Genomic DNA, 27,818 nt, shown 5'->3' with positions numbered 1-27,818 from the left:
TTCAGCAGGCCGGACTGGACAATTGTAACAACAGACGCCAGCCTACTAGGTTGGGGCGCTGTCTGGAATTCTCTGAAGGCTCAGGGACAATGGAGTCAGGAGGAAAGTCTCCTGCCAATAAACATTCTGGAATTGAGAGCAGTTCTCAATGCCCTTCTGGCTTGGCCCCAGTTAAAAACTCGGGGGTTCATCAGGTTTCAGTCGGACAACATCACGACTGTAGCTTACATCAACCATCAGGGAGGGACAAGAAGCTGCCTAGCAATGATGGAAGTATCAAAGATAATTCGCTGGGCAGAGTCTCACTCTTGCCACCTGTCAGCAATCCACATCCCGGGAGTGGAGAACTGGGAGGCGGATTTCTTGAGTCGCCAGACTTTTCATCCGGGGGAGTGGGAACTTCATCCGGAGGTCTTTGCCCAAATACTTCGACGTTGGGGCAAACCAGAGATAGATCTCATGGCGTCTCGCCAGAACGCCAAACTTCCTCGCTACGGGTCCAGATCCAGGGATCCGGGAGCGGTTCTGATAGATGCTTTGACAGCACCTTGGAACTTCGGGATGGCTTATGTGTTTCCACCCTTCCCGCTGCTTCCTCGATTGATTGCCAAAATCAAACAGGAGAGAGCATCAGTGATTCTAATAGCTCCTGCATGGCCACGCAGGACTTGGTATGCAGATCTAGTGGACATGTCATCCTGTCCGCCTTGGTCTCTACCTCTAAGACAGGACCTTCTGATACAGGGTCCATTCAAACATCAAAATCTAACTTCTCTGAAGCTGACTGCTTGGAAATTGAACGCTTGATTTTATCAAAACGTGGGTTTTCTGAGTCGGTTATTGATACCCTGATACAGGCTAGGAAGCCTGTTACCAGAAGGATTTACCATAAGATATGGCGTAAATACCTATACTGGTGCGAATCCAAAGGTTACTCCTGGAGTAAGGTTAGGATTCCTAGGATATTGTCCTTTCTACAAGAAGGTTTAGAAAAGGGTTTATCGGCTAGCTCATTAAAGGGACAGATCTCAGCTCTGTCCATCTTGTTACACAGGCGTCTGTCAGAAAATCCAGACGTCCAGGCCTTTTGTCAGGCTTTAGCTAGGATCAAGCCTGTGTTTAAAACTGTTGCTCCGCCATGGAGTTTAAACCTTGTTCTTAACGTTCTACAAGGAGTTCCGTTTGAACCCCTTCATTCCATTGATATAAAGTTGTTATCTTGGAAAGTGTTATTTTTAATGGCTATTTCTTCGGCTCGGAGAGTCTCTGAGTTATCAGCTTTACATTGTGATTCTCCTTATTTGATTTTTCATTCAGATAAGGTAGTTCTGCGTACAAAACCTGGGTTCTTACCTAAGGTAGTCACTAACAGGAACATCAATCAAGAGATCGTGGTGCCTTCCCTGTGCCCGAATCCTTCTTCAAAGAAGGAACGTCTTCTACACAATCTGGATGTAGTTCGTGCCCTCAAGTTCTACTTGCAGGCAACTAAGGATTTTCGACAAACGTCTTCCCTGTTTGTCGTGTACTCTGGTCAGAGGAGAGGTCATAAGGCTTCGGCTACCTCTCTCTCCTTCTGGCTTCGTAGCATAATTCGTTTAGCCTATGAGACTGCTGGACAGCAGCCTCCTGAAAGAATTACAGCTCATTCTACTAGAGCTGTGGCTTCCACGTGGGCCTTTAAGAATGAGGCCTCTGTTGAACAGATTTGCAAGGCTGCAACTTGGTCTTCGCTTCATACTTTTTCCAAATTTTACAAATTTGACACTTTTGCTTCTTCGGAGGCTATTTTTGGGAGAAAGGTTCTTCAGGCAGTGGTTCCTTCTGTATAATGAGCCTGCCTATCCCTCCCGTCATCCGTGTACTTTTGCTTTGGTATTGGTATCCCAGAAGTAATGATGACCCGTGGACTGATCACACATAACAGAAGAAAACATAATTTATGCTTACCTGATAAATTCCTTTCTTCTGTTGTGTGATCAGTCCACGGCCCGCCCTGTTTTTTTAAGGCAGGTAAATATCTTTTAAATTATACTCCAGTCACCACTTCACCCTTGGTTTCTCCTTTCTCGTTGATTCTTGGTCGAATGACTGGGAGTGACGTAGAGGGGAGGAGCTATATGCAGCTCTGCTGGGTGAATCCTCTTGCATTTCCTGTTGGGGAGGAGTTATATCCCAGAAGTAATGATGACCCGTGGACTGATCACACAACAGAAGAAAGGAATTTATCAGGTAAGCATAAATTATGTTTTACTACAGGGACAAATCCCCAAATCAAAACTATATATTTTTTTATTATTATTTTTTTTACTACAGAGACAAATCCCCAAATCAAAACTATATATTTTTTTTATTATTATTATTTTTACTACGGAAACAAATCCCCAAATCAAAACTATATATTTTTTTCATTATTATTATTTTTACTACAGAGACAAATCCCCAAATCAAAACTATATATTTTTTTTATTATTATTATTTTTACTACAGGTACAAATTCCAAAATCCAAAATTATTTAGAAATCAAGTCTTTTTTATTTCTATTTTAAAACCCCTTCGCCTAGATTTACAGTTTTGCGGCTAAAGAGATGCGTTAGCTACGCGTGTTTTTTTCTCTTTTTTATTTCTATTTTAAAACCCCTTTGCCTAGATTTACAGTTTTGCGGCTAAAGAGACCCGTTAGCTACGCGTGTTTTTTTCTCTGAAGGGCTGCGTTAGGCTCCAAAAAGGGAGCGTACAGGCATATTTACCGCCACTTCAACTCTCAATACCAGCGTTGCTTACGGTAGCGGCTAGCTTGAAAAACGTGCTTGTGCACGATTCCCCCATAGGAAACAATGGGGCAGTTTGGGCTGAAAAAAAACCTAACACCTGCAAAAAAGCAGCGTTCAGCTCCTAACGCAGCCCCATTGTTTCCTATGGGGAAACACATTCTAAGTCTGCACCTAACACTCTAACATGTACCCCGAGTCTAAACACCCCTAATCTTACACTTATTAACCCCTAATCTTCCGCTCCCGCTATCGCTGTCCCCTGCATATTATTATTAACCCCTAATCTGCCGCTCCGGACACCGCCGCAACCTACATTATCCCTATGTACCCCTAATCTGCTGCCCACAACATCGCCGACACCTATATTATATTTATTAACCCTTAATCTGCCCCTCCCAACGTCGCCGCTACCTTACCTACACTTATTAACCCCTAATCTGCCGACCGGACCTCGCCGCTACTCTAATAAATGTATTAACCCCTAAAGCTAACCCTAACACCCCCCTAAGTTAAATATAATTTTATTCTAACAAAATAAATTATTTCTTATTAAAAATATAAATAATAATTACATTGTTGCTATTTTAGGATTTATATTTATTTTACAGGCAACTTTGTATTTATTTTAACCAGGTACAATAGCTATTAAATAGTTAATAACTATTTAATAGCTACCTAGTTAAAATAATTACAAAATTACCTGTAAAATAAATCCTAACCTAAGTTACAATTAAACCTAACACTACACTATCAATAAATTAATTAACTAAAGTACCTACAATTACCTACAATTAAATCAACTAAACTAAATTACAAAACAAACAAACACTAAATTACAAAAAATAAAAAAAGATTACAAGAATTTTAAACTAATTACACCTACTCTAAGCCCCCTAAAAAAATAACAAAGCCCCCCAAAATAAAAAAATGCCCTACCCTATTCTAAAATAAAAAGTTAACAGCTCTATTACCTTACCAGCCCTTAAAAGGGCTTTTTGCGGGGCATGCCCCAAAGAAATCAGCTCTTTTGCCTTTAAAAAAACCATACAATACCCCCCCCCAACATTACAACCCACCACCCACATACCCCTAATCTAACCCACCAAAACCCCCCTTGTCTTCACCCAGCTGGGTACCATCCGATCCGTCCAGAAGAGGGTCCGAAGTCTTCATCCTATCCGGCCAGAAGAGATCCTCCAGAGGGTCCGAAGTCTTCATCCTATCCGGCCGGAAGAGGTCCTCCAGAGGGTCGAAAGTCTTCATCCAGACAGCATCTTCTATCTTCTTCCATCCGAAGCGGAGCGGGTCCATCTTGAAGCAGCCGGCACATATCCATCCTCTTCTAACGACGTCCTAACAGCGAATGAAGGTTCCTTTAAATGACGTCATCCAAGATGGCGTCCCTCGAATTCCGATTGGCTGATAGGATTCTATCAGCCATATCGGAATTAAGGTAGGAAAAATCTGATTGGCTGATTGAATCAGCCAATCAGATTCAAATTCAATCCGATTGGCTGATCCAATCAGCCAATCAGATTGAGCTTGCATTCTATTGGCTGATAGGATTCTATCAGCCAATCGGAATTCGAGGAATGCCATCTTGGATGACGTCATTTAAAGGAACCTTCATTGGCTGTTAGGACGTCGTTAGAAGAGGATGGATCCGCGCTGGCTGCTTCAAGATGGACCCGCTCCGCTCCGGATGGAAGAAGATAGAAGATGCCGTCTGGATGAAGACTTCCGACCCTCTGGAGGACCTCTTCCGGCCGGATAGGATGAAGACTTCGGACCCTCTGGAGGACCTCTTCTGGCCAGAGAGGATGAAGACTTCGGACCCTCTTCTGGACGGATCGGATGGTACCCGGCTGGGTGAAGACAAGGTAGGAAGATCTTCAGGGGCTTAGTGTTAGGTTTTTTAAGCGGGGTTTGGGTGGGTTAGATTAAGGGTATGTGGGTGGTGGGTTGTTATGTTGGGGGGTATTGTATGTTTTTTTTAAAGGCAAAAGAGCTGATTTCTTTGGGCATGCCCCTCAAAAAAGCCCTTTTAAGGGTGGTAAGGTAATAGAGCTGTTATCTTTTTATTTTAGAATAGGGTAGGGCATTTTTTGTTATTTTGGGGGGCTTTGTTATTTTTTTTAGGGGGTAGGCGTAATTAGTTTAAAATTCTTGTAATTTTTTTTATTTTTTGTAATTTAGTGGGGTTTTTTTGTAATTTAGTTTAGTTGATTTAATTGTAGGTAATTGTAGGTAGTTTAGTTAATTAATTTATTGATAGTGTAGTGTTAGGTTTAAATGTAACTTAGGTTAGGATTTATTTTACAGGTAATTTTGTAATTATTTTAACTAGGTAGCTATTAAATAGTTAATAACTATTTAATAGCTATTGTACCTGGTTAAAATAAATACAAAGTTACATGTAAAATAAATATAAACCCTAAAATAGCTACAATGTAATTATTATTTATATTGTAGCTATATTAGGGTTTATTTTACAGGTAAGTATTTAGCTTTAAATAGGATTAATTTTTTTAATAAGAAATAATTTATTTAGTTAGAATAAAATTATATTTAACTTAGGGGGGTGTTAGTGTTAGGGTTAGACTTAGCTTTAGGGGTTAATACATTTATCAGAGTAGCGGCGAGGTCCGGTCGGCAGATTAGGGGTTAATACTTTAAGTTAGGTGTCGCAGATTAGGGGTTAATAAAATTTATTATAGGGTTTGCGAGGGTGAGTGAGGCGGTTTAGGGGTTAATACATTTATTAGAGTAGCGGCGAGGTCCAGTCGGCAGATTAGGGGTTAATAAGTATAGGTAAGGTAGCGGCGATGTTGGGGGGCCAGATTAGGGGTTAATAAATATTATGTAGGTGTCGGCGGTGTTAGGGGCAGCAGATTAGGGGTTTATAGGGATAATGTAGGTGGCAGCGGTGTCCGGTCGGCAGATTAGGGGTTAAAATTTTTTATTAGAGTGGCGGCGATGTGGGGGGACCTCGGTTTAGGGGTACATAGGTAGTTTATGGGTGTTAGTGTAGTTTAGAGCACAGTAGTTAAGAGCTTTATAAACCGGCGTTAGCCCATAAAGCTCTTAACTCCTGACTTTTTTCTGCGGCTGGAGTCTTGTCGGTAGAGGGTCTACCGCTCACTTCAGCCAAGACTCTAAATACCAGCTTTAGGAAGATCCCATTGAAAAGATAGGATACGCAATTGGCTTAAGGGGATCTGCGGTATGGAAAAGTCGCGGCTGGAAAGTGAGCGTTAAACCCTTTCCTGCCTGACTCTAAATACCAGCGGGCGGTAAAAAGCAGCGTTAGGACTCCTTAACGCTGGTTTTGACGGCTAACGCAGAACTCTAAATCTAGGTGCTTGAGTGCTAACAACAGCTCTGATCCCACTCTGGTGCTAACGGCAGCTCAGAGCTGTCACTAGCACTCTCCCACCTTGAGGGAGATCTGGGGTCTCCCTTCTGCTCCTACCCCCGCGATCGGGCCCGCATAGTGACAGGCATCGCCTGGGCTTCACGGTTTGCGCAGTGACGTAATGACAATGATGTGATGACGTCACCGCTCAACTTTATTAAAAATGTACAATACAAAGTATAGGGAAAGGGGGCATGCTGCCTAGATGCCTGTATCTCAGGCATCTAAGCAGCTACAGACCCCCAAGCCCCACCGTTGGAAAGGTAATTGCCTAACCTTTCCAACGGTGTAAGTATTGGGGATCGGGGAAATACAAAAGTAAAAAAAAATTTTTTTATTTTTTTTTAAATTAAATCACCATAGCACCCAGGTATGTAGGGTTAAAAAATAAATAAAATGATTAAAACTTAGTACTTTCCCCTCACCAGTAAGTCACAATCTTCTCTAATATTATTATTATTATCAGGTATTTGTAGAGCACCAACAGATTATGCAGCGCTAACTCTGCCTGCATCTTCGGATTGTTTTTTGTGGTCTACATTGCAAACGCTAATCTATATTTATTAACAACTATTACCTTTCTGATAACAGTACTGTACTATCTGTCTGATGGCACTGTGTATACAAAAGTAACAAAATGATATACATCCACCTTCAGGTTGCATGAATAAGATGAATTATGATGTGAATTTTGCCTACGTCACATGTTGTTTACACTTGATCCAATCCCCTCTCCAACATGCACCATTTTGCAGATGCAAATATTCAAATATTCAGAAATCCAAACTATTCTGAAATCCAAACCTTTTTCGGTCCCACGCAGTTTGGATAAAGAGTTTTGTACCACAATAGCACTAATATTTTTGTGCTCCACTTGTAATCTAGCCCATAATGTGACTATATACAGGATGTTATATGTGTGTACAGAAATATAGTATATAACAATAATATAAAGTTCCTCCTTTTGAGTGTGGAGTTAAAATACCATTAAATATTACAGAATTGCATAATCAACAGATGCATATTAAAAAGACAATGCAATAACATTTACTCTGAATTTTAAATGAGTAGATTTAGAATAAAAATACAATTTTTTCCATTTCCCTGCTCCCTATATCATGTGACAGCCATCTGTAGTAGCTGGTGCCTCATAAAGTGTACATATAAAAAGTTTGATAATGGAGGTAAATTGGATTTTCTCAATTTAAAAGGACTCTAAACAATTTGAGAATGTAATAACATTTAAAAAGGCTTAAAGGGATAGGACAGTCAAAATTAAACCTGCATGATTCAGATAAAGCATTTCATTTTAAGACTTTTAAATGCACTTCTATTTTCAAATGTGCTTTGTTCTCTTGGTATCCCTCGTTGATAAAGAATACGCACATATCCTACACTAGTGGGATCTAGCTGCTGATTGGTGCCTGAACACATTTGTCTCTTGTGATTGGCTGACTAAATGTGTTCAGCTAGCTGCCAGTAGTGCAATGCTGTCCCTTCAGTAAAGGATAACAAGAGAAGGAAGCAAATGGGATAATAAGAGTAAATTGGAAAGTTGTTTGAAATGGTATGTTCTATCCAAATCCAAATGTGGGGGTTTCCTGCCCCTTTTAAAGAGACAAAAAGTCAAAATGAAACTTTTATGATTGAGATAGAGCATAAAGTTTTAAACAACTATTATTTAATTTGCCTCGTTCTCTTGGAATACTTTTAAAAGCATATCTAGGCAGGTTCAGTAGCCGCAATGCTCTTCTGGGAGCTAGTTGCTGATTGGTGGCTGCACATATATGTCTTTTGTCATTGGCTCACCTGATGTGTTCAGCTAGCTCCCAGCAGTGCATTGCTGCTTCTTAAACAAAGGATAACAAGAGAATGAAGCACATTTGATAATAGAAGTAAATTGGAAAGTTGTTTATTTATAAAATGATATGCTTTATCTGAAATAATTGTGAGTTTCATGCCCCTTTTATGTATAGTACAATAACGGCAGTATACATGATTTATTTTCCCTTGCTTCATATCGGTCCCTAATTTGCCGTTTATTATCTTATTGTTTCTGCTGAAGCCAAACAATGGCGATTTTATTAAAACGATGACAGTGACAAGTCTTCTCCAGTCCAGATTCCAAATAAGGGAAGTGATTGGGGGAGTTTTACCATGGAAAAACAACTGCAGTAAACAAGGTGTTAATCAGTTCTAAAAATATTCAGACTATGCTGGTTTGTTAGTCTATTGAAAGGTTGCAGTAAATTGTTGTAATTGCAAGGCGTTTAGTTTATTTAAGAAACTAAAGTGTTTTTTTTAACAATACATAGAAAAGCATTATCAGTAAAGGATCTTGTGAAAACAAGATTTTTTTTCTTCTTTAGGTTTTGCAGTAAACATCTATAATGAGCAAGAAAATTGACAATGATTTGTCTATTGGGCCCCCTGTTGATTTATCTTTTAAATGTATCAACTCCATGGAAGGTGAGTTAAAATCTGACATTCGTCTTTATTGGGGAAAGAGACATTCGTCTTTATTGGGGAAAGAGACATTCGTCTTTATTGGGGAAAGAGACATTCGTCTTTATTGGGGAAATAGACATTTGTCTTTATTGGGGAAATAGACATTTGTCTTTATTGGGGAAATAGACATTTGTCTTTATTGGGGAAATAGACATTTGTCTTTATTGGGGAAAGAGACATTCGTCTTTATTGGGGAAAGGGACATTCGTCAAACAGATCAAAGATAAGGAAGTCTTTGTGTTTACAGAGTGATACAATACTGAGGTCTGCTCTCTCTGCAAGATGAGCACATTGTAATAGGTTTTGGTTTCAAATAGCAAAAACAGCTAATTCAAATACAAAAATAAACCTAAAGGAGCTATTTCCTGTGGATTACATTCTTCACAACTGATATAAAATGTTCTTGAGAACACATTAAAGGGACAGTTAAGTCAAAATTAGACTTTCATGATCCAGATAGGGCAAGTAATTTTAAACAACTTTCCAATTTACTTTTATCATCAAATTTGCTTTGTTCTCTTGGTATTCTTTGTTGAAAGCTAAACCTAGGTAGCTGCAAACTGATTTTTAAACCGTTATAGGCCACCTCTTACCTCAGTACATTTTGACAGTTTTTCACAGCTAGACAATGCTAGTTCATGTGTGCTATATAGATAACATTGTGCTCATGCCCGTGGAGTTATTTATGAGTCAGCACTGATTGGCTAAAATGCAAGTCTGTAAAAAGCACTGAAATAAAGGGGCTGTCAGAAAAGGCTTAGATATAAGGTAATCACAGAGGTAAAAAGTATATTAATATGACCGTGTTGGTTATGCAAAACTGGGGAATGGGTAATAAAGGGATTACCTCTCTTTGTAAACAATAAAAAATTAGACTGTCCCTTTAAGGGAAAACCTATTTTCTCTTGTTAGGTGTATCCAGTCCACGGATCATCCATTACTTGTGGGATATTCTCCTTGCCAACAGGAAGTTGCAAGAGGATCACCCACAGCCGAGCTGCTATATAGCTCCTCCCCTAACTGCCATATCCAGTCATTCTCTTGCAAGCTCTCAACATAGCTGGAGGTAGTTAGAGGAAAGTGGTAAAATATAGTTAGTTTTTTCTTCAAACAAAAGTTTATTGTTTTTAAATGGTACCGGAGTGTACTATTTTATCACAGGCAGCATTTAGAAGAAGAATCTGCCTGCGTTTTTCTATGATCTTAGCAGAAGTAACTAAGATCCACTGCTATTCTCACATATGTCTGAGGAGTGAGGTAACTTCAGAGGGAGAATGGCGTGCAGGGTATCCTGCAATAAGGTATGTGCAGTTAAGTTTTTCTAGGGATGGAATTTGCTAGAAAATGCTGCTGATACCGGATTAATGTAAGTTAAAGCCTAAATACAGTGATTTAATAGCGACTAGTATCAGGCTTGCTATCAGAGGTATATACTCTGATTAATGTGCAATATAAAACGTTTGCTGGCATGTTTAATCGTTTTTATATATGCTTTGGTGATAAAACTTATTGGGGCCTAGTTTTTTCCACATGGCTGGCTTTATTTTTGCCTAGAAACAGTTTCCTGAGGCTTTCCACTGTTATAGTATAAAAGTTACAGTTGGTGCAGTTAAAATTACAAACTGTGACATTCAGCTTCCCTCAGCAGTCCCCTGCATGCTGTAGGACATCTCTGAAGGGATCAAAAGGCTTCAAAAGTAGGAGCTGTGGCAGTTGTTATGACTGTTTAAAAAACATATTTTTCATTTTGTTAATCTGTTTTTTGTATTAAGGGGTTAATCATCCATTTGCAAGTGGGTGCAATGCTCTGCTAACTTGTTACATACACTGTAAAAATTTCGTTAGTTTAACTGCCTTTTTTCACTGTTATTTCAAATTTTGGCAAAATTTGTTTCTCTTAAAGGCACAGTAACGTTTTTTTATATTGCTTGTTAACTTGATTTAAAGTGTTTTCCAAGCTTGCTAGTCTCATTGCTAGTCTGTATAAACATGTCTGACATAGAGGAAACTCCTTGTTCATTATGTTTAAAAGCCATGGTGGAACCCATAGGAAGTACTAAATGTATTGATTTCACTTTAAACAATAAAGATCAGCTGTTATCTTTAAAAGAATTATCACCAGAGGATTCTGACGAGGGGGAAGTTATGCCGACTAACTCTCCCCACGTGTCGGACCCTTTGACTCCCGCTCAAGGGACTCACGCTAAAATGGCGCCAAGTACATCAAAGACGCCCATAGCGATTACTTTGCAGGACATGGCGGCAATCATGGATAATATCCTGTCAGCGGTATTAGCCAGACTGCCTGAATTCAGAGGAAAGCGCGATAGCTCTGGGGTTAGACGTAATACAGAGCGCGCAGATGTTTTAAGGCCCATGTCTGATACTGCGTCACAATATGCAGAAGCTGAGGAAGAGCTTCAGTCTGTGGGTGACGTCTCTGACTCGGGGAAACCTGATTCAGATATGTCTACTTTTAAATTTAAGCTTGAGAACCTCCAGGTGTTGCTTGGAGAGGTTTTAGCTGCTCTGAATGACTGTGACACAATTGCAGTGCCAGAGAAATTGTGTAGACTGGATAAATACTATGCGGTGCCGGTGTGTACTGACGTTTTTCCAATACCTAAAAGGTTTACAGAAATTATTACTAAGGAGTTGGACAGACCCGGTGTGCCGTTTTCCCCCCCTCCTATTTTTAGAAAAATGTTTCCAATAGACGCCACCACACGGGACTTATGGCAGACGGTCCCTAAGGTGGAGGGAGCAGTTTCTACTTTAGCAAAGCGTACCACTATCCCTGTCGAGGACAGTTGTGCTTTTTCAGATCCAATGGATAAAAAATTAGAAGGTTACCTTAAGAAAATGTTTATTCAACAAGGTTTTATCCTGCAGCCCCTTGCATGCATTGCTCCTGTCACTGCTGCTGCGGCGTTCTGGTTTGAGTCTCTGGAAGAGGCCTTTCAGACAGCTACTCCATTGACTGAAATACTTGACAAGCTTAGAACACTTAAGCTAGCTAATTCTTTTGTTTCTGATGCCATTGTTCATTTGACTAAACTAACGGCTAAGAATTCTGGATTCGCCATCCAGGCTCGTAGGGCGCTATGGCTTAAATTTTGGTCAGCTGACGTGACTTCAAAGTCTAAATTACTTAACATTCCCTTCAAGGGGCAGACCCTATTCCGGCCTGGTTTGAAGGAAATTATTGCTGACATTACTGGAGGTAAGGGTCATACCCTTCCTCAGGACAGGGCCAAATCAAGGGCCAAACAGTCTAATTTTCGTGCCTTTCGAAACTTCAAGGCAGGTGCAGCATCAACTTCCTCTGCTACAAAACAAGAGGGAACTTTTGTGCAATCCAAGCCGGCCTGGAAATCTAACCAGGCCTGGAGCAAAAGCAAGCAGGCCAGAAAGCCTGCTGCTGCCTCTAAGACAGCATGAAGGAACGGCCCCCTATCCGGCAACGGATCTAGTAGGGGGCAGACTTTCTCTCTTCGCCCAGGCGTGGGCAAGAGATGTTCAGGATCCCTGTGCGTTGGAGATCATATCTCAGGGATATCTTCTGGACTTCAAAGCTCCCCCCCCACAAGGGAGATTTCACCTTTCGAGATTATCTGTAAACCAGATAAAGAAAGAGGCATTCTTACGCTGTGTGCAAGACCTCCTAATAATGGGAGTGATCCATCCAGTTCCACAGATGGAACAAGGACAGGAATTTTATTCAAATCTGTTTGTGGTTCCCAAAAAAGAGGGAACCTTCAGACCAATTTTGGATCTAAAGATCTTAAACAAATTCCTCAGAGTTCCATCGTTCAAAATGGAAACTATTCGGACAATCCTACCTATGATCCAGGAGGGTCAGTACATGACCACAGTGGATTTGAAGGATGCTTACCTTCACATACCGATTCACAAAGATCATCATCGGTTCCTAAGGTTTGCCTTTCTAGACAGGCATTACCAGTTTGTGGCTCTTCCCTTCGGGTTAGCTACAGCCCCAAGAATTTTTACAAAGGTTCTGGGGTCTCTTCTGGCGGTCCTAAGACCACGGGGCATAGCAGTGGCCCCTTATCTAGACGACATCCTGATACAGGCGTCAAACTTCCAAATTGCCAAATCTCATACGGACATAGTGTTGGCATTTCTGAGGTCGCATGGGTGGAAAGTGAACGAGGGAAAGAGTTCTCTATCACCCCTCACAAGGGTTTCCTTTTAGGAACTCTGATAGATTCTGTAGAAATGAAAATTTACCTGACGGAGTCCAGGTTATCAAAGCTTCTAAATTCCTGCCGTGTTCTTCACTACATTCCGCGCCCTTCTGTGGCTCAGTGCATGGAAGTGATCGGCTTAATGGTAGCGGCGATGGACATAGTGCCATTTACGCGCCTACATCTCAGACCGCTGCAATTATGCATGCTCAGTCAGTGGAATGGGGATTACACAGATTTGTCCCCTCTGCTAAATCTGGATCAAGAGACCAGAGATTCTCTTCTCTGGTGGCTATCTCGGGTCCATCTGTCCAAAAGTATGACCTTTCGCAGGCCAGATTGGACAATTGTAACAACAGATGCCAGCCTTCTAGGTTGGGGTGCAGTCTGGAATTCCCTGAAGGCTCAGGGATCGTGGACTCAGGAGGAGAAACTCCTCCCAATAAATATTCTGGAGTTAAGAGTAATATTCAATGTTCTTCTAGCTTGGCCTCAGTTAGCAACCCTGAGGTTCATCAGATTTCAGTCGGACAACATCACGACTGTGGCTTACATCAACCATCAAGGGGGGACCAGGAGCTCCCTAGCGATGTTAGAAGTCTCCAAGATAATTCGCTGGGCAGAGACTCACTCTTGCCATCTATCAACGATCCATATCCCAGGTGTAGAGAACTGGGAGGCGGATTTTCTAAGTCGTCAGACATTTCATCCGGGGGAGTGGGAACTCCATCCGGAGGTGTTTGTTCAATTGGTTCATCGTTGGGGCACACCAGAATTGGATCTCATGGCGTCTCGCCAGAACGCCAAGCTTCCTTGTTACGGATCCAGGTCCAGGGACCCAGAAGCGAAGCTGATAGATGCTCTAGCAGCACCGTGGTTCTTCAACCTGGCTTATGTGTTTCCACCGTTTCCACTGCTCCCTCGACTGATTGCCGAAATCAAACAGGAGAGAGCATCGGTGATCTTGATCGCGCCTGCGTGGCCACGCAGGACCTGGTATGCAGACCTGATGGACATGTCATCCTTTCCACCTTGGCCTCTGCCTCTGAGACAAGATCTTCTACTACAAGGTCCTTTCAATTATCCAAATCTAATTTCTCTGAGACTGACTGCCTGGAGATTGAACGCTTGATTTTATCAAGGCGTGGCTTCTCCGAGTCAGTCATTGATACCTTAATACAGGCACGAAAGCCTGTAACCAGGAAAATCTACCATAAGATATGGCGCAAATATCTTCATTAATGTGTATCCAAGAATTACTCATGGAGTAAGGTTAGGATTCCTAGGATATTGTCCTTTCTCCAAGAGGGTTTGGATAAAGGATTATCAGCTAGTTCTTTAAAGGGACAGATTTCTGCTCTGTCTATCCTTTTGTACAAGTGTCTGGCAGAGGTTCCAGACGTCCAGGCATTTTGTCAGGCTTTGGTTAGAATTAAGCCTGTGTTTAAACCTGTTGCTCCTCCATGGAGCTTAAACTTGGTTCTTAAGGTTCTTCAAGGAGTTCCGTTTGAACCCCTTCATTCCATTGATATCAAACTTTTATCTTGGAAAGTTCTGTTTTTGATGGCTATTTCCTCGGCTCGTAGAGTCTCTGAGTTATCAGCTTTACAATGTGATTCTCCTTATCTGATTTTCTATACAGATAAAGTAGTTCTGCATACAAAACCTGGGTTTCCAACAAGAATATCAATCAAGAGATTGTTGTTCCATCATTGTGTCCTAATCCTTCTTCAAAGAAGGAACGTCTTTTACATAATTTGGACGTAGTCCGTGCTTTAAAGTTTTACTTACAAGCGACTAAAGATTTTCGTCAAACATCTTCCCTGTTTGTTGTTTTTCTCTGGACAGAGGAGAGGTCAAAAGGCTTCGGCAACCTCTCTTTCTTTTTGGCTTCGGAGCGTAATACGCTTAGCCTATGAGACTGCTGGACAGCAGCCCCTTGAAAGGATTACAGCTCAATCTACTAGAGCTGTGGCTTCCACCTGGGCCTTTAAAAATGAGGCTTCTGTTGAACAGATTTGCAAAGCGGCGACTTGGTCTTCGCTTCATACCTTTTCAAAATTTTACAAATTTGATACTTTTGCTTCTTCGGAGGCTATTTTTGGGAGAAAGGTTCTACAGGCAGTGGTCCCTTCCGTTTAAGTACCTGCCTTGTCCCTCCCTTCATCCGTGTACTTTAGCTTTGGTATTGGTATCCCACAAGTAATGGATGATCCGTGGACTGGATACAGCTAACAAGAGAAAACATAATTTATGCTTACCTGATAAATGTATTTCTCTTGTGGTGTATCCAGTCCACGGCCCGCCCTGTCCTTTTAAGGCAGGTCTATATTTTAAACTACAGTCACCACTGCACCCTATGGTTTCTCCTTTCTCGGCTAGTTTCGGTCGAATGACTGGATATGGCAGTTAGGGGAGGAGCTATATAGCAGCTCTGCTGTGGGTGATCCTCTTGCAACTTCCTGTTGGGAAGGAGAATATCCCACAAGTAATGGATGATCCGTGGACTGGATACACCACAAGAGAAATAAATTTATCAGGTAAGCATAAATTATGTTTTTACAGTGCACTGTCCCTTTAAAGAGATATAAAAGATAATTTTACTATAACACAATTGCTTGCGTTTACTGTAACTGATCAATCTGCAATGAAGTAAAAGACATAAAGTGTTTTAAAGTCTGATAAAGTCAGCTCCAGAGTAGCAACGCACTACTGGGAGCTAGCTAAACAGATTTGGGGAGCCATTGACAAGAGACATATGTGTAGCCACCAATCACCAGCTAGCTCCCAGTAGTGCATTGATGCTCCTGAGCCTATCTTGGTTTGCTTTTCAACAAATGATAGCAACAGAACAAAGTACATTTAATAATAGAAGTCAATTGAAAAGTACCTTAATATCCTATGCTTTGTTTGAACCATAAAAGTTTAATTTTGACTTTTATGCAAAACAATGATGTCATTTAATCAGTTACTGGTCGGTTTACAGTTCTGTGGGAATTTGATGATGCTGTTTCATAAGCAAAATACCCCACAAGGTGGAAAGTGATGTACGGATCCAGAAGGCAGTGTAGGGTTACAGTGTTAGGGTGCTGGAAGGGATTAGCGCTTCTACAGGAGAATTTTACATTCTTTTATGGCTAAAAAGGGTACTTCACAGTCCTACTGAAAGGGACACTGAACCCAAATGTTTTCTTTTGTGATTCAGATAGAGCAATTTTAATTAACTTTCTAATTTACTCCTATGATCAAATTTTCTTCATTCTCTTGGTATCTTTATTTGAAAAGCAATAATGTAAGTTTAGATGCCGGCCCATTTTTGGTGAACAACCTGGGTTGTTCTTGCTAATTGGTGGATAAATTTACCCAGCAATAAACAGGGTCTGAACCAAACATTGGCTGGCTCCTTAGCTTAGATGCCTTCTTTTTCAAATAAAGATAGCAAGAGAACGAAGAAACATTGATAATAGGAGTAAATTAGAAAGTTGCTTTAAATAGCATGCTCTATCTGAATCACGAAATAAAAAAATTGGGTTCAGTGTCCCTTGAAGGGTTATTGTTCCATTGGAAATTTTTTTGTGTTCTACAATTCCTGTAATAGACGTGAGGCTCGTTGCTAAAGCCGTTTGGGAAATATTATTATGATTTCTTTGTATAGCACTGAAATCTCTTATCATTTGGTAATCTCCCCTCACTAACTCAATAAACACATTAAATGACTCTATTCCGCTATCATTAGAGCTATGCAGGCCCATTTATCAAAGGTCTTGCGGACCTGATCCGACACTGCGGATCAGGTCCGCAAGACCTCGCTAAATGCGGAGAGCAATACGCTCTCCGCATTTAACATTGCACCAGCAGCTCACAAGAGCTGCTGGTGCAACGCCGCCCCCTGCTGACTCGCGGCCAATCGGCCGCCAGCAGGGAGCTGTCAATCAACCCGATCGTATTCGATCGGGTTGATGTCTGGCGATTCCTGTCCGCCTGTTCAGAGCAGGCGGACAGGGTTATGGAGCAGCGGTCTTTTGACCGCTGCTTCAGACTCGCCAGAAACACAACTTATGAAGACTCGCCAGAAACACGGCCCTTCAAGCTCCATACGGAGCTTGATAAATGGGCCTGATGGTCTCTAATAACGGCAGGTCCGGTTACTGAGCAATCTCCAAAAACTGAAACAGCAGCTCTATGAGGATTGTAGGTGTCGGTGAAGCTGTAGGGCTCCTTAAGAAGATTGCTTTTAGACACTGGTGCAAGGGACTTTGTTGCTTTATTTGGTGATGATCAGTGAGTAATTAATGACTTCTGGTGTTCGCTGAGTGCGTTTGTCATGCTGTTTCCCTGACAGACGCTCTACTAGAAGAACCTCGTGAGGGATTAAAACCCATGAAGCGAAGCCTGAACGGAAGGCTACTGAGCAAGGCTGTGCGTCTCAATAACAACACCTTGACCGATCTCAGAGGCTTTAGAGAAGTGATTGACCAGCTGCTGAACGATTCTAATCAGCTCAGTTGGATAGATCTTTCCTTCAATGACCTGCCGACCATTGACCCAGTAAGTCTAAGAATAACGTGTTCTGCTTGGAAATGTAATGGATTTCATTACTTGTGTACTAGGCCGTACATTTAGTGCATGTTCCGTTTTAATATATTGACACTTCATGTAGAATAGTAATTCTGTAGAAACAAAGAATGGTTTTCGTACCCAAATAAAACAAAACCTAAGCTCCTACAAAACAGTGTTTTTGTGTTCTGTATCAGTAACTTATTGTGGGCTAGATTACAGGTTGAGCGCTAAATTAACCAGCCATTGCAAGTGGTTGGTTATTGCTACCATGAGCTCGTGGTAGCAATGAACCCTCCGAAAATTAACCAGGAATCAGAACTCTGGTTCATTTTCTAAAAGTGCCCCAAATGCCCTCAAAATAAAGGGCATTATAGTTTTTTTAATTAAAAAAGGTACATAAAATACACAGAATAACTGCAGTAGGCAGTTTTGGGGCTTTACGGTTGGTGGGAATGGGGTGTTATACAAAATATGTATATATTCATATACGTATATATTTAAAAGACCAGTGAATACTATATATTTGCATAAACTACAAATGCAGGATAACAACACAATACAATAGCACTTAGGGGCTGATTTACTATGCCCTGAATGGGGCCAACTCGCCCTGTTTCCTGCACGAGCCTTTAGGCTCGCTAGAAACAGGAGTTAAGAAGCAGCGGTCTTAAGACTGCTGCTCCTTAATTGGATCCGCCATCTCTGAATGAATCAAATACAATCGGGTTAATTGACACCCCCTGCTAGCGGCCGATTGACCGCAAATCTGCAGGGGGCGGCATTGGACAAGCAGTTCACTAGAACTGCTTGTGCAATGCTTAATGCCGACAGCGTATGCTGTCCGCATTCAGAGATGTCTGGCCATGTCCGCCAGACATTAATAAATCAGCCCCTTAGTCTGAACTTCAGATGAGCAGTAGATTTTTATCTGACAATTTTAAAAGTTATTTCCATGACAGCCATCAGCCAATCACAAATGCATATGCGTATAGTCAGTGAATTCTTGCACATGCTCAGTAGGAGCTGGTGACTGGAACATTTTGTTAACGGAAGTAAATTAGAAAGTTGTTTAAAATTGCTTCTGATTCATGAAATTCATTTAATTTTGACTGGCGTGTCCCTTTAACAGTACTGCCCATCGCTGCGCTACTTACTCCTTTCTCTGACGACATCAGAACGAGGCTCCCATAGGAACCTATGGAAGTGCTGCTTCCTAGCAAGCGAACACAAGCTCACATTCACATTGCGATTTACATTATCGTGTTCTAGTATTACAAAGTGGAGCACTAATATCACTTGCACGCAATCGATATTTATCGCTCCACTTGTAATCTAGTCCTGTGTGTTTTGTGTGTTTGTAATGGTGTATTATTGCACTACCATGTAAGCCTATGGGATATGTAGCTGCTCTATAAATATGACAAATATCTGTTTACCCCTCCCCAGCCAGGTGAAAAGCAAAAAGGGACCCCAAAATAAGGGTGTAGACTCTGTGTTAGTCTTTCCTACCCCATAGTTTTTGTTTGTAGGTCAGTGGTACTGGCCGTTATTGACCACTGACAATACTTCCTGTGCAATGTGTCATCATTTCCACTCCTGCTCTCTATCTCATATGTAACACTTGTCCATGTGACTCTCAGTTCATTGTGAGCTGTTCTTGTTCCCTCAGTTAGGTTATAAAACAGATTTGGTGACATAGCAGTAAGTAAATACAGGCCCATTGCGCTGTGGTTAGGGCTACAGCATGACAAGAAAAACTGGGTGTTACTGTAATCAAATGCAGGACCAGAGGACGGTGGCTTATGGGTTCATTTTTATTTTCAATTCTGTTTGTTGCTGACTTATTTGTTTTTTGATAATCAGGGAGGGAAAGGGGATTTATTTAGTTTATTTCAAATAATTGTGCAAGTAGGAAGGCAGAAGAGGAAGCGAAAGGCGGATAGGGAGCAAATAAAAGTTCTTGTAATGTAACTATTTATGTTTAATGATCAGTGTTTACATTTATATCTTAAAGGGACATTAAACACTAAATCAATGCTAGATAGAATGATGCATTCAAAGAAAAGATTAGTCTGAGAATAACACGTAGATGTATTTGTTTAAATAGTTACAAAATAAGGGTACATTTTTAGTGTCTATAAAACAATGGGAGCTGCCATGTTGTAACTTAGGTTATCTTCTCTGCTGTGGCCAATTAAGGACAGTTATAAATAGGTCACTAGAGTGTGAGGAATATAACAGTGTTCTGCACTTCCACTTCTTACAGGAACTGAAAAGCTCACAATTTCAGAATGGAATTACAGGAAAAGGGGACAAAATAAATAATGAAAGTATATTGCAGAGTTTTTTTATAGATATGATTTATCATTTTATATTACCATCTCAAAGTGTTTAATGTCTCTGTAAATCTAATCTAATCTGATTAGATAACTGGACTTGATGCTTTAATTTCTTTCCTTAGCCACAAACTGACCAGAATTTATTCCCGCCACTGTGTATATATATATATAATATCTCTCCAGACCTAAACCCTATTGAGCATCTGTGGGGGAGCGCAAGTTCTCTAACATCCACCAGCTCTGTGATGTCATCATGGAGGAGTGGAAGAGGACTCCAGTGGCAACTTGTTAAGCTCTGGTGAACTCCATGCCCAAGAGGGTTAAGGCAGTGCTGGAAAATAATGGTGGCCACACAAAATATTGAGACTTTGGGCCCAATTTGGACATTTCCACTTAGGGGTGTACTCACTTTTGTTGCCAATGGTTTAGATATTAAAGGCTGCGTGTTGAGTTTTTTTGAGGGGACAGCAAATTTACACTGTTATACAGGCTGTACACTGACTACTTTACATTGTAGTGTCATTTCTTCAGTGTTGTCACATGAAAAGATGTAATAAAATATTTACAAAAATGTGAGGGGTGTACTCGCTTTTGTGAAAAACTGTGTGTGTGTATATATATATATATATATATATATATATATATATATAATCCTTTTAAGATATGCACTCCTAATCCATTAGTAATTGCCACGATGCTAACAAGCTTAGATCCAATATTCATATAAAGAAAGTGCTCAACGGACTTATAAATGTATAATCCATAATATTTATTCCAAAGTTGTCATAACGTTTCGGGTGCCGGACCATGCATTTTTTCTTGTATCACATTTGACAAAGGGTCCGGTCCGGCACCCGAAACTTCATGAAAACTTTGGAATAAATATTATGGATTATACATTTATAAGTCCGTTGAGTGCTTTCTTTATATGAATATTATATATATATATATATATATATATATATATATATATATATATACAGTCATGGCCAAAAATATTGGCACCCCTGCATTTCTGTCAGATAATAGACCACTTCGCCCAGAAAACTGTTGCATTACAAATGTTTAGGCATTCTCATGTTTATTTCTTTTGTTTGTATTGGAATAACACAAAAAAGTGGAGAGAAAAAAGCCAAATCTGACACATTCCACGCAAAACTACAAAAATGCACTGGACAAGATTATTGGCATCTTCTGGACTCATTGCATTTTCTGTTTGGTTGCAAAATATTAAATAGGTAAAATGCTTATGAGCGCATTAATCTTGATGCAGCATTAAGGGTCATAGTTCTTTATTTATTGACTGCTACTTATTGGGAAGCCTAAATTCATTACAGAACGTCCCGGGACCCAAAAGAAGGGGTCTACTACAGCTGAGCGGATAACCTTTAAAGGGACAGTCAAGTCAAAATTAAACTTTTATGATTCAGATAGAGCACACAATTTAAAACAACTTCCTAATTCACTTGCATTATCTAAATGTGCACACTTGTTTTATATGCACACTTTCTGTGGCACCAGCACCTACTGAGCATGTGCAAGATTGACAGATTTACTTATATGCATTTTGTGATTGGCTGATGGATGTCACATGATGCATCAGGAAAGAAAATGTGACTAACTGAAATTTGTCAGAAAAAAATCTACTCATTTGAAATTCAAACAAAGTGCTTTTGCATTGTCATTTTTATTATGTATTTATTGATTATGGAATTCTACTGTTTAGTGGTCCTTAATCCTATATTATAAAAGGCCAAGTGTGTTTGTCCGAAGCTGTCATGCGCAGTAGAGACTGCGCGCAAGGACAAACACACCTGGCCTTCCAACTGATCTGGTGTCGTGTGGTGGAGTGGGCGTGGCCGGTCGGGTGCGCTGAATCAATTCCATGTCTATTGTAAACTCCGTTAATTGACTGATATTGGGAGGGAGCAGGTTTGTTGACCTGCGGTCCCATCCAGTCTAGTCCAGTCCAGTCAACTTTAGCCCTCCTGCAACTGGTACTGCCAGACTGTAGCAAGGGGGAGGGACTGGTTATATACCAGGGTCCTCTGCCGGTGATTTAATTCAACTATGATTCTGATGATATAGTTTATTTTAACGTTCGAGTTCCCTTTATGTTTGATTATGTTATATATTATCTATTAATGGTTACATAAGCTATAAAGGGGGGTTATTATGCAGCCATTGGACTTTAAGATATTTCTATTGTGTTGCTATAGATCAGGGGTGTCCAACCCGCGGCACAGGATGGCTTTGAATGCGGCCCAACACAAATTCGTAAACTTTCTTAAAAGTACGCATGCGTGGCTTCAGTTTTACAGCGGTGTGCGGCTTCCAGTATGTTATCTTCCAAGCACAGACATTTGAATTGACACCATTAGACATTACGTGTGCTTATGACGACTTGGCAAAAAAAGGCAGGATTTCGATATTTCAATCTACTTTTGTAAACCCTTACTTCCATTGAACCAGATATTGATGCATTAGTTTCTCAAAATCAGTGTCAAATATCCCACCAGTTTTATGTTGCCCTCTTTTCTTTTATAATAAAACATCTTAAAGAAAAAAATGAGTAAAGTTTTATTACTTAGATATGTACATTTTCTATCAGAGGCGTAACTAGAAACCACAGGGCCCAGGTGCAAGAGTCTAAGAAGGGGCCCCCCACCCCCCAAAAAAAGTGAATTTAATACATATCCTTTTTTTTTTTTAACATTTAACACAGAAATAAATGTTAATCAGATTACGTCTGCAAAAGGAGGTACCCTGTGCCCACAGTCTGTGAGATGGTCTGACCCCCATTACTGTATATAGTGACACTGTTTAACCCCCCAGTACTGTATATAGTTAGTTAGGTTAGTGACACAGTCTGTAATCTGCCGGTGAGATGGCTGGCCTGACCCTACCCACCCCAGTACTTTATAAAGTGACCACAGTAATCTGTGACATGGTCCAGCCCCCCCGTACTGTATATAGTGGTACTGTATAGTGATACTGTTTACCCCCTCCCCCCATGCTGTAGTAACAAGGTCTGTAATTTGCTCGTTCCACAAACATATACACACACACATACATGCATAAATACACACACAGTCACATACACACCAATGGGTAAAACAGAAACACTAATCCCTGTAGTCAGAGACTTTAGTGAAGCATCATGTCACACTCACATGATATCAGTGCAGGCAGTGGCAGGTCAACGGTTTTTATTTTTTTGAAGCTGGGCCCCCACTCTTGGGGGCCCAGTCGCAATTGCGACCTCTGCACCCCCTGTAGTTTCGACCCTGTTTTCTATGTCAGTGATTGCAAACTTAGGACCTGCTCAACGATTTTAAAAGACCCTGCGGGGGTAATTAGGATTATTATGCAATTACTTTTTTGCTTATCTATGATGGTGGATATCAAGAAAATGTATGCACAGAATGTGTATTTGATGTGTGGCCCAGGACAATTCTTCTTCTTCCAATGTGGCCCAGGGAAGCCAAAAGATTGGACACCCCTGCTACAGATTAACATATCACCAAACTCTAAACATGTTAAAACAAAATAACATCTTGTTTGCTGCAATTCTTTTTCAATATCTAAACCCCATCCACCACTTGCCGTATTTGGAGCCAATCTGGAATTAAATCTGCAGACAGTAACATACATCTGTTAAAGAGATATAAAACAATCTGTTTCATTGTTGTAATAAAAAGCACTAAGAGAATACAATTTTAAACAACTTTACATTTTACTTCTTTTATCTAATTTGCTTCATTCTTTAGATATCCCTTGTTAAAGAAATAGCAATGCAGATGGGTGAGCTAATCACACAAGGCATCTATGTGAAGTCACCAATCAGCAGCTACTGAGCCTATCTAGAAATGCTTTTCAACAGAGGATATCAAGAGAATGAAGGAATGAGATAATTAAATTGGAAAGTTGTTTAAAATTGCGTGCTCTTTCTAAATCCTGAAAATTGTGTTTCATGTCTCTTCAATTGAAATATTCATCATTTTAAAATAATTATTGTAACTTAATTTGTGCAGGGTCCATTACTTCCTGTCACAGCACCACAAGGGAGCTCAGTTCTCTAAGGAAGGCAAAGGAGCATCTTCCCCTCTGAAGTGGCTGCTAGGAGACACGTGCACTAGCTATAGTCAGTTTCTTGCCCATGCAAGTAGAAGACTTTTACAGCAAAAAATATGTGACTATAGAACTTAAGTTTTATAATAGTAATCCCCTTAGCTCACTAAAGGTAGTGGCTACGCTGAGAATTTTTTTAGTTTTTAACACAATTTGTTTCTTTTTATGCTTACTTTGATTTAACTTCTTTTTTTACCTAAAGGAGCACTGTTTCCTATCCCTTTAAAGCCAGTAAAGGAAAGATGTGTAGAGGGTGAGCTCATTTACCCTTTTTGTAATTGAAATAGCTGTTTGTGCCTGTTTATCTCAACATATACTGAAGATTTCAATACTTAAGTACTTATTATAGAAAATCTGTATGGACAAGAAGGTTTAGGAAAACAGCACAATCCCAGTGGGAGTGGGACAGTGAGGTACTTAAATATTAATATACAATTGCTATTTCTAAACATTGTGTTCTCACTGTGTATAGAGAGATAGGATAAGGAGGATTGTGTGTAAATGTAGAGAGATAAGCTAATACAGTCTTCACTCCCTGCAAGCTCATTGAGTTGTGCCTCAGAATTTTAACAATGTAGGGTACTCTTTTTGTAGAGACAGTTTACTATAAAAAGACAAGTCCTAAACATTAGGAAGCTTACTTCCTCCATAGGGGAAGCTGAAAACTCATTACCAACTTTTCAGCATCAAAAAAGTCTTAGGGCTAGATTTATTAAGCCCATACAAGTTCTCTCAAGAACTTGCTCGCCGTCATTTACCTGAGCCTCTTCGCCACCTCTAATCTGGCGAAATTCAATCTCCTCGGTCTAGTCAGACCAAGGAGATTGACAGCTCTTGCCGCTCGTGATTGACTGTGCGCGGGCAGGGGGCGGGATTGCACGCGAGCGCAAAATTGCGCTCGTGTGCAATGCTGAATACCTGCGGGTATTTTCGCCCCGCCACAGGCGAGCTGAGGCGTACAGGGGCGCGTATACGCGCCCCTGTACGCCTCAGCTTTAATAAATCTAGCCCTTAATCTCCTGAAATAAAGGTCTGAAAAAATCTTAGATGCACTTATTTGTATTGTCAGGAGGATCAAAATATTAGCAAGTGCACTATAGGTATACGTCCTAGACCCGGATAAACCCACACTGACAGAAGGATCAGTCCCCAAACCCTGCACTATAGGTATACGTCCTAGACCCGGATAAACCCACACTGACAGAAGGATTAGTCCCCAAACCCTGCACTATAGGTATACGTCCTAGACCCGGATAAACCCACACTGACAGAAGGATCAGTCCCCAAACCCTGCACTATAGGTATACGTCCTAGACCCGGATAAACCCACACTGACAGAAGGATCAGTCCCCAAACCCTGCACTATAGGTATACGTCCTAGACCCGGATAAACCCACACTGACAGAAGGATCGGTCCCCACACCCTGCACTATAGGTATACGTCCTAGACCCGGATAAACCCACACTGACAGAAGGATCGGTCCCCAAACCCTGCATTATAGGTATACGTCCTAGACCCGGATAAACCCACACTGACAGAAGGATCGGTCCCCACACCCTGCACTATAGGTATACGTCCTAGACCCGGATAAACCTACACTGACAGAAGGATCCGTCCCCAAACCCTGCATTATAGGTATACGTCCTAGACTCGGATAAACCCACACTGAAAAAGGGATCGGTCCCCACACCCTGCATTATAGGTATACATCCTAGACCCCGATAAACCCACACTGACAGGATTGGTCCCCACAACCTGCACTATAGGTATATGTCCTAGACCAGAGTAAACCCACACTGACAGAAGGATTGGTCCCCACACCCTGCACTATAGGTATACGTCCTAGACTCGGATAAACCCACACTGACAGAAGGATTGGTCCCCACACCCTGCACTATAGGTATACGTCCTAGACTCGGATAAACCCACACTGACAGAAGGATTGGTCCCCTCACCCCTGCACTATAGATATACGTCCTAGACATGGATATACCCACACTGACAGAAGGATTGGTCACCTCACCCCTGCACTATAGGTATACGTCCTAGACCCGGATAAACCCACACTGACAGAAGGATTGGTCCCCTCACCCTGCACTATAGATCTACGTCCTAGACATGGATATACCCACACTGATAGAAGGATTGGTCCCCTCACCCCTGCACTATAGGTATACGTCCTAGTGACCCAGATATACCTACACTGACAGAAGGGTTGGTCCCCTCACCCCTGCACTATAGATATACGTCCCAGACCCAGATAAACCCACACTAACAGAAGGATTGGTCCCCTCACCCCTGCACCATAGGTATACGTCCTAGACCTGGATAAACCTACACTGACAGAAGGATCGGTCCCCTCACCCCTGCACCATAGGTATACGTCCTAGACCCAGATAAACCCACACTAACAGAAGGATTGGTTCCCTTAACCCTTGCACTATAGGTATACGTCCTAGACCTGGATAAACCCACGCTGACAGAAGGATTAGTTCCCTCATTCCTGCACTATAGGTATACAGCCAAGACCTGGATAAACCCACACTGACAGAAGATTGGTCCCCGCACTTTAGTTATACATATAGTTATAGGTTAAAGTGATGGAGGTCCAATATGTAAGCTAGCAACTATTGTCTCATTTATCTATTATAGTTCACTAATTCTATGTTTTCCTCTACTCTACTGGATAACACGGTGCTACATATTAAACAGCAGTCAATATATTTCTTTATGATTTTGTCTTCTAGAGTTTGAGCACAGTAATCTTTGTAGTAAAACCTAGATTTGGGGACTGATAGTTTATATTTAGAATTCAGAAGGAAGATAACCCCATTCCTTTCAATTTAATATTCACTATGAAAATTTTATTAAGATCTCTAAAAACTACAATAACTTTATTCTCCTGCAGGTGCTGACAACCTACCACCAGTTGACCACCCTCAACCTTCATGGGAACAGTATTAGCCAGCTGTCGGAGGTGGATAAGTTTGCAGCTTTGCCCAACCTAAAGAGTCTGTCTCTGCATGGCAACCCTATTGAGTCAGAGAGGGGATACAGGTAAGCAACTTTACCCACATGTCATGGAGACCAGAGGACTCCTCAGCACTGCCTACAAATTTGATGCTAAATCTTTGTTGAGCGGTTCTGTAATGTTATTCTGTCTCTTCTTAGGTACTATATCATCTCATTGCTGCCCCAGTTAAAAGCCCTGGATTTCTGTGCAGTCACCAAACAAGATCGAACTGTTGCAGATTCATGGCGACGCATGAACATAAAACCTAAACGTGGGAACAAATAACAATGAATATCCTCTGGCCACTCTTTAGACAGAGGAAACGGAATTTATCCTAACAGAATACCTGTGTTTCATAACAATATGTAATGAATCAAGATTAAACACGTATCAGGAGGAAAGACTAGGTGGTAGACTATATTAATTGTTCAGTCCAAGTCTTTCAGAAAAACATTTGAGTTTAAAATATTACAAAAACAAAATGTGACTGTAGGTTCTGTTTGGGATAATCTTTTACATTTTCTGAAATCTGTGTTATAAGGGGCAAAAGGTTTACCAGTTAAGTAAATATCTTGGTTTACCCTAGCAGCACTCACTAATGTTTCCCATTAAGGGGGATGGACATAAAAACCAAAGCCTCACCTTTTTCAGGTAGCACAAGATCTATCCCTTTTTTCTGATTGGTTTTATTCTTCTTTGTTCTGCCCTTCAGGCAGGCTGGACAGTTACCCAGTGCTGTTTAGGCTACACAATGTAACCTGGTTTCTTCATTCAGAAGCATTTTATATTTTGTTCTTTGGGTCTGACAAATTATATGTTTATTATTTTTTACACTGTGTGAAGGTGATGTATTTTCATAGCATATCAGG

The 27,818-nt window shown here is 40.9% G+C and overlaps 1 protein-coding gene across 3 annotated transcripts in view; it reads left to right on the top strand.

Moving 5' to 3' along the window:
- The window catches only part of LRRC51 (leucine rich repeat containing 51), a 104,643-nt gene extending 77,293 nt beyond the window's left edge, over positions 1-27,350 (top strand). For all 3 annotated transcript variants that reach the window (XM_053708789.1, XM_053708791.1, XM_053708788.1), the window contains 4 exons: positions 8,559-8,658; positions 17,248-17,453; positions 26,845-26,993; positions 27,108-27,350. In XM_053708789.1, coding sequence (XP_053564764.1) covers positions 8,580-8,658; positions 17,248-17,453; positions 26,845-26,993; positions 27,108-27,234 — 561 coding nt within the window. In that variant the 5' untranslated portion in view covers positions 8,559-8,579 and the 3' untranslated portion in view covers positions 27,235-27,350. The remainder of the gene's footprint in view (positions 1-8,558; positions 8,659-17,247; positions 17,454-26,844; positions 26,994-27,107) is intronic.
- The last annotated feature ends 468 nt before the right edge of the window (positions 27,351-27,818 follow it).

Source organism: Bombina bombina, chromosome 3 (assembly GCF_027579735.1).
Source record: "Bombina bombina isolate aBomBom1 chromosome 3, aBomBom1.pri, whole genome shotgun sequence".
Lineage (NCBI taxonomy): Eukaryota > Metazoa > Chordata > Amphibia > Anura > Bombinatoridae > Bombina > Bombina bombina.
Note: the sequence above shows the minus strand (reverse complement) of the source record. Positions and strands in the feature narration are given on the sequence as shown.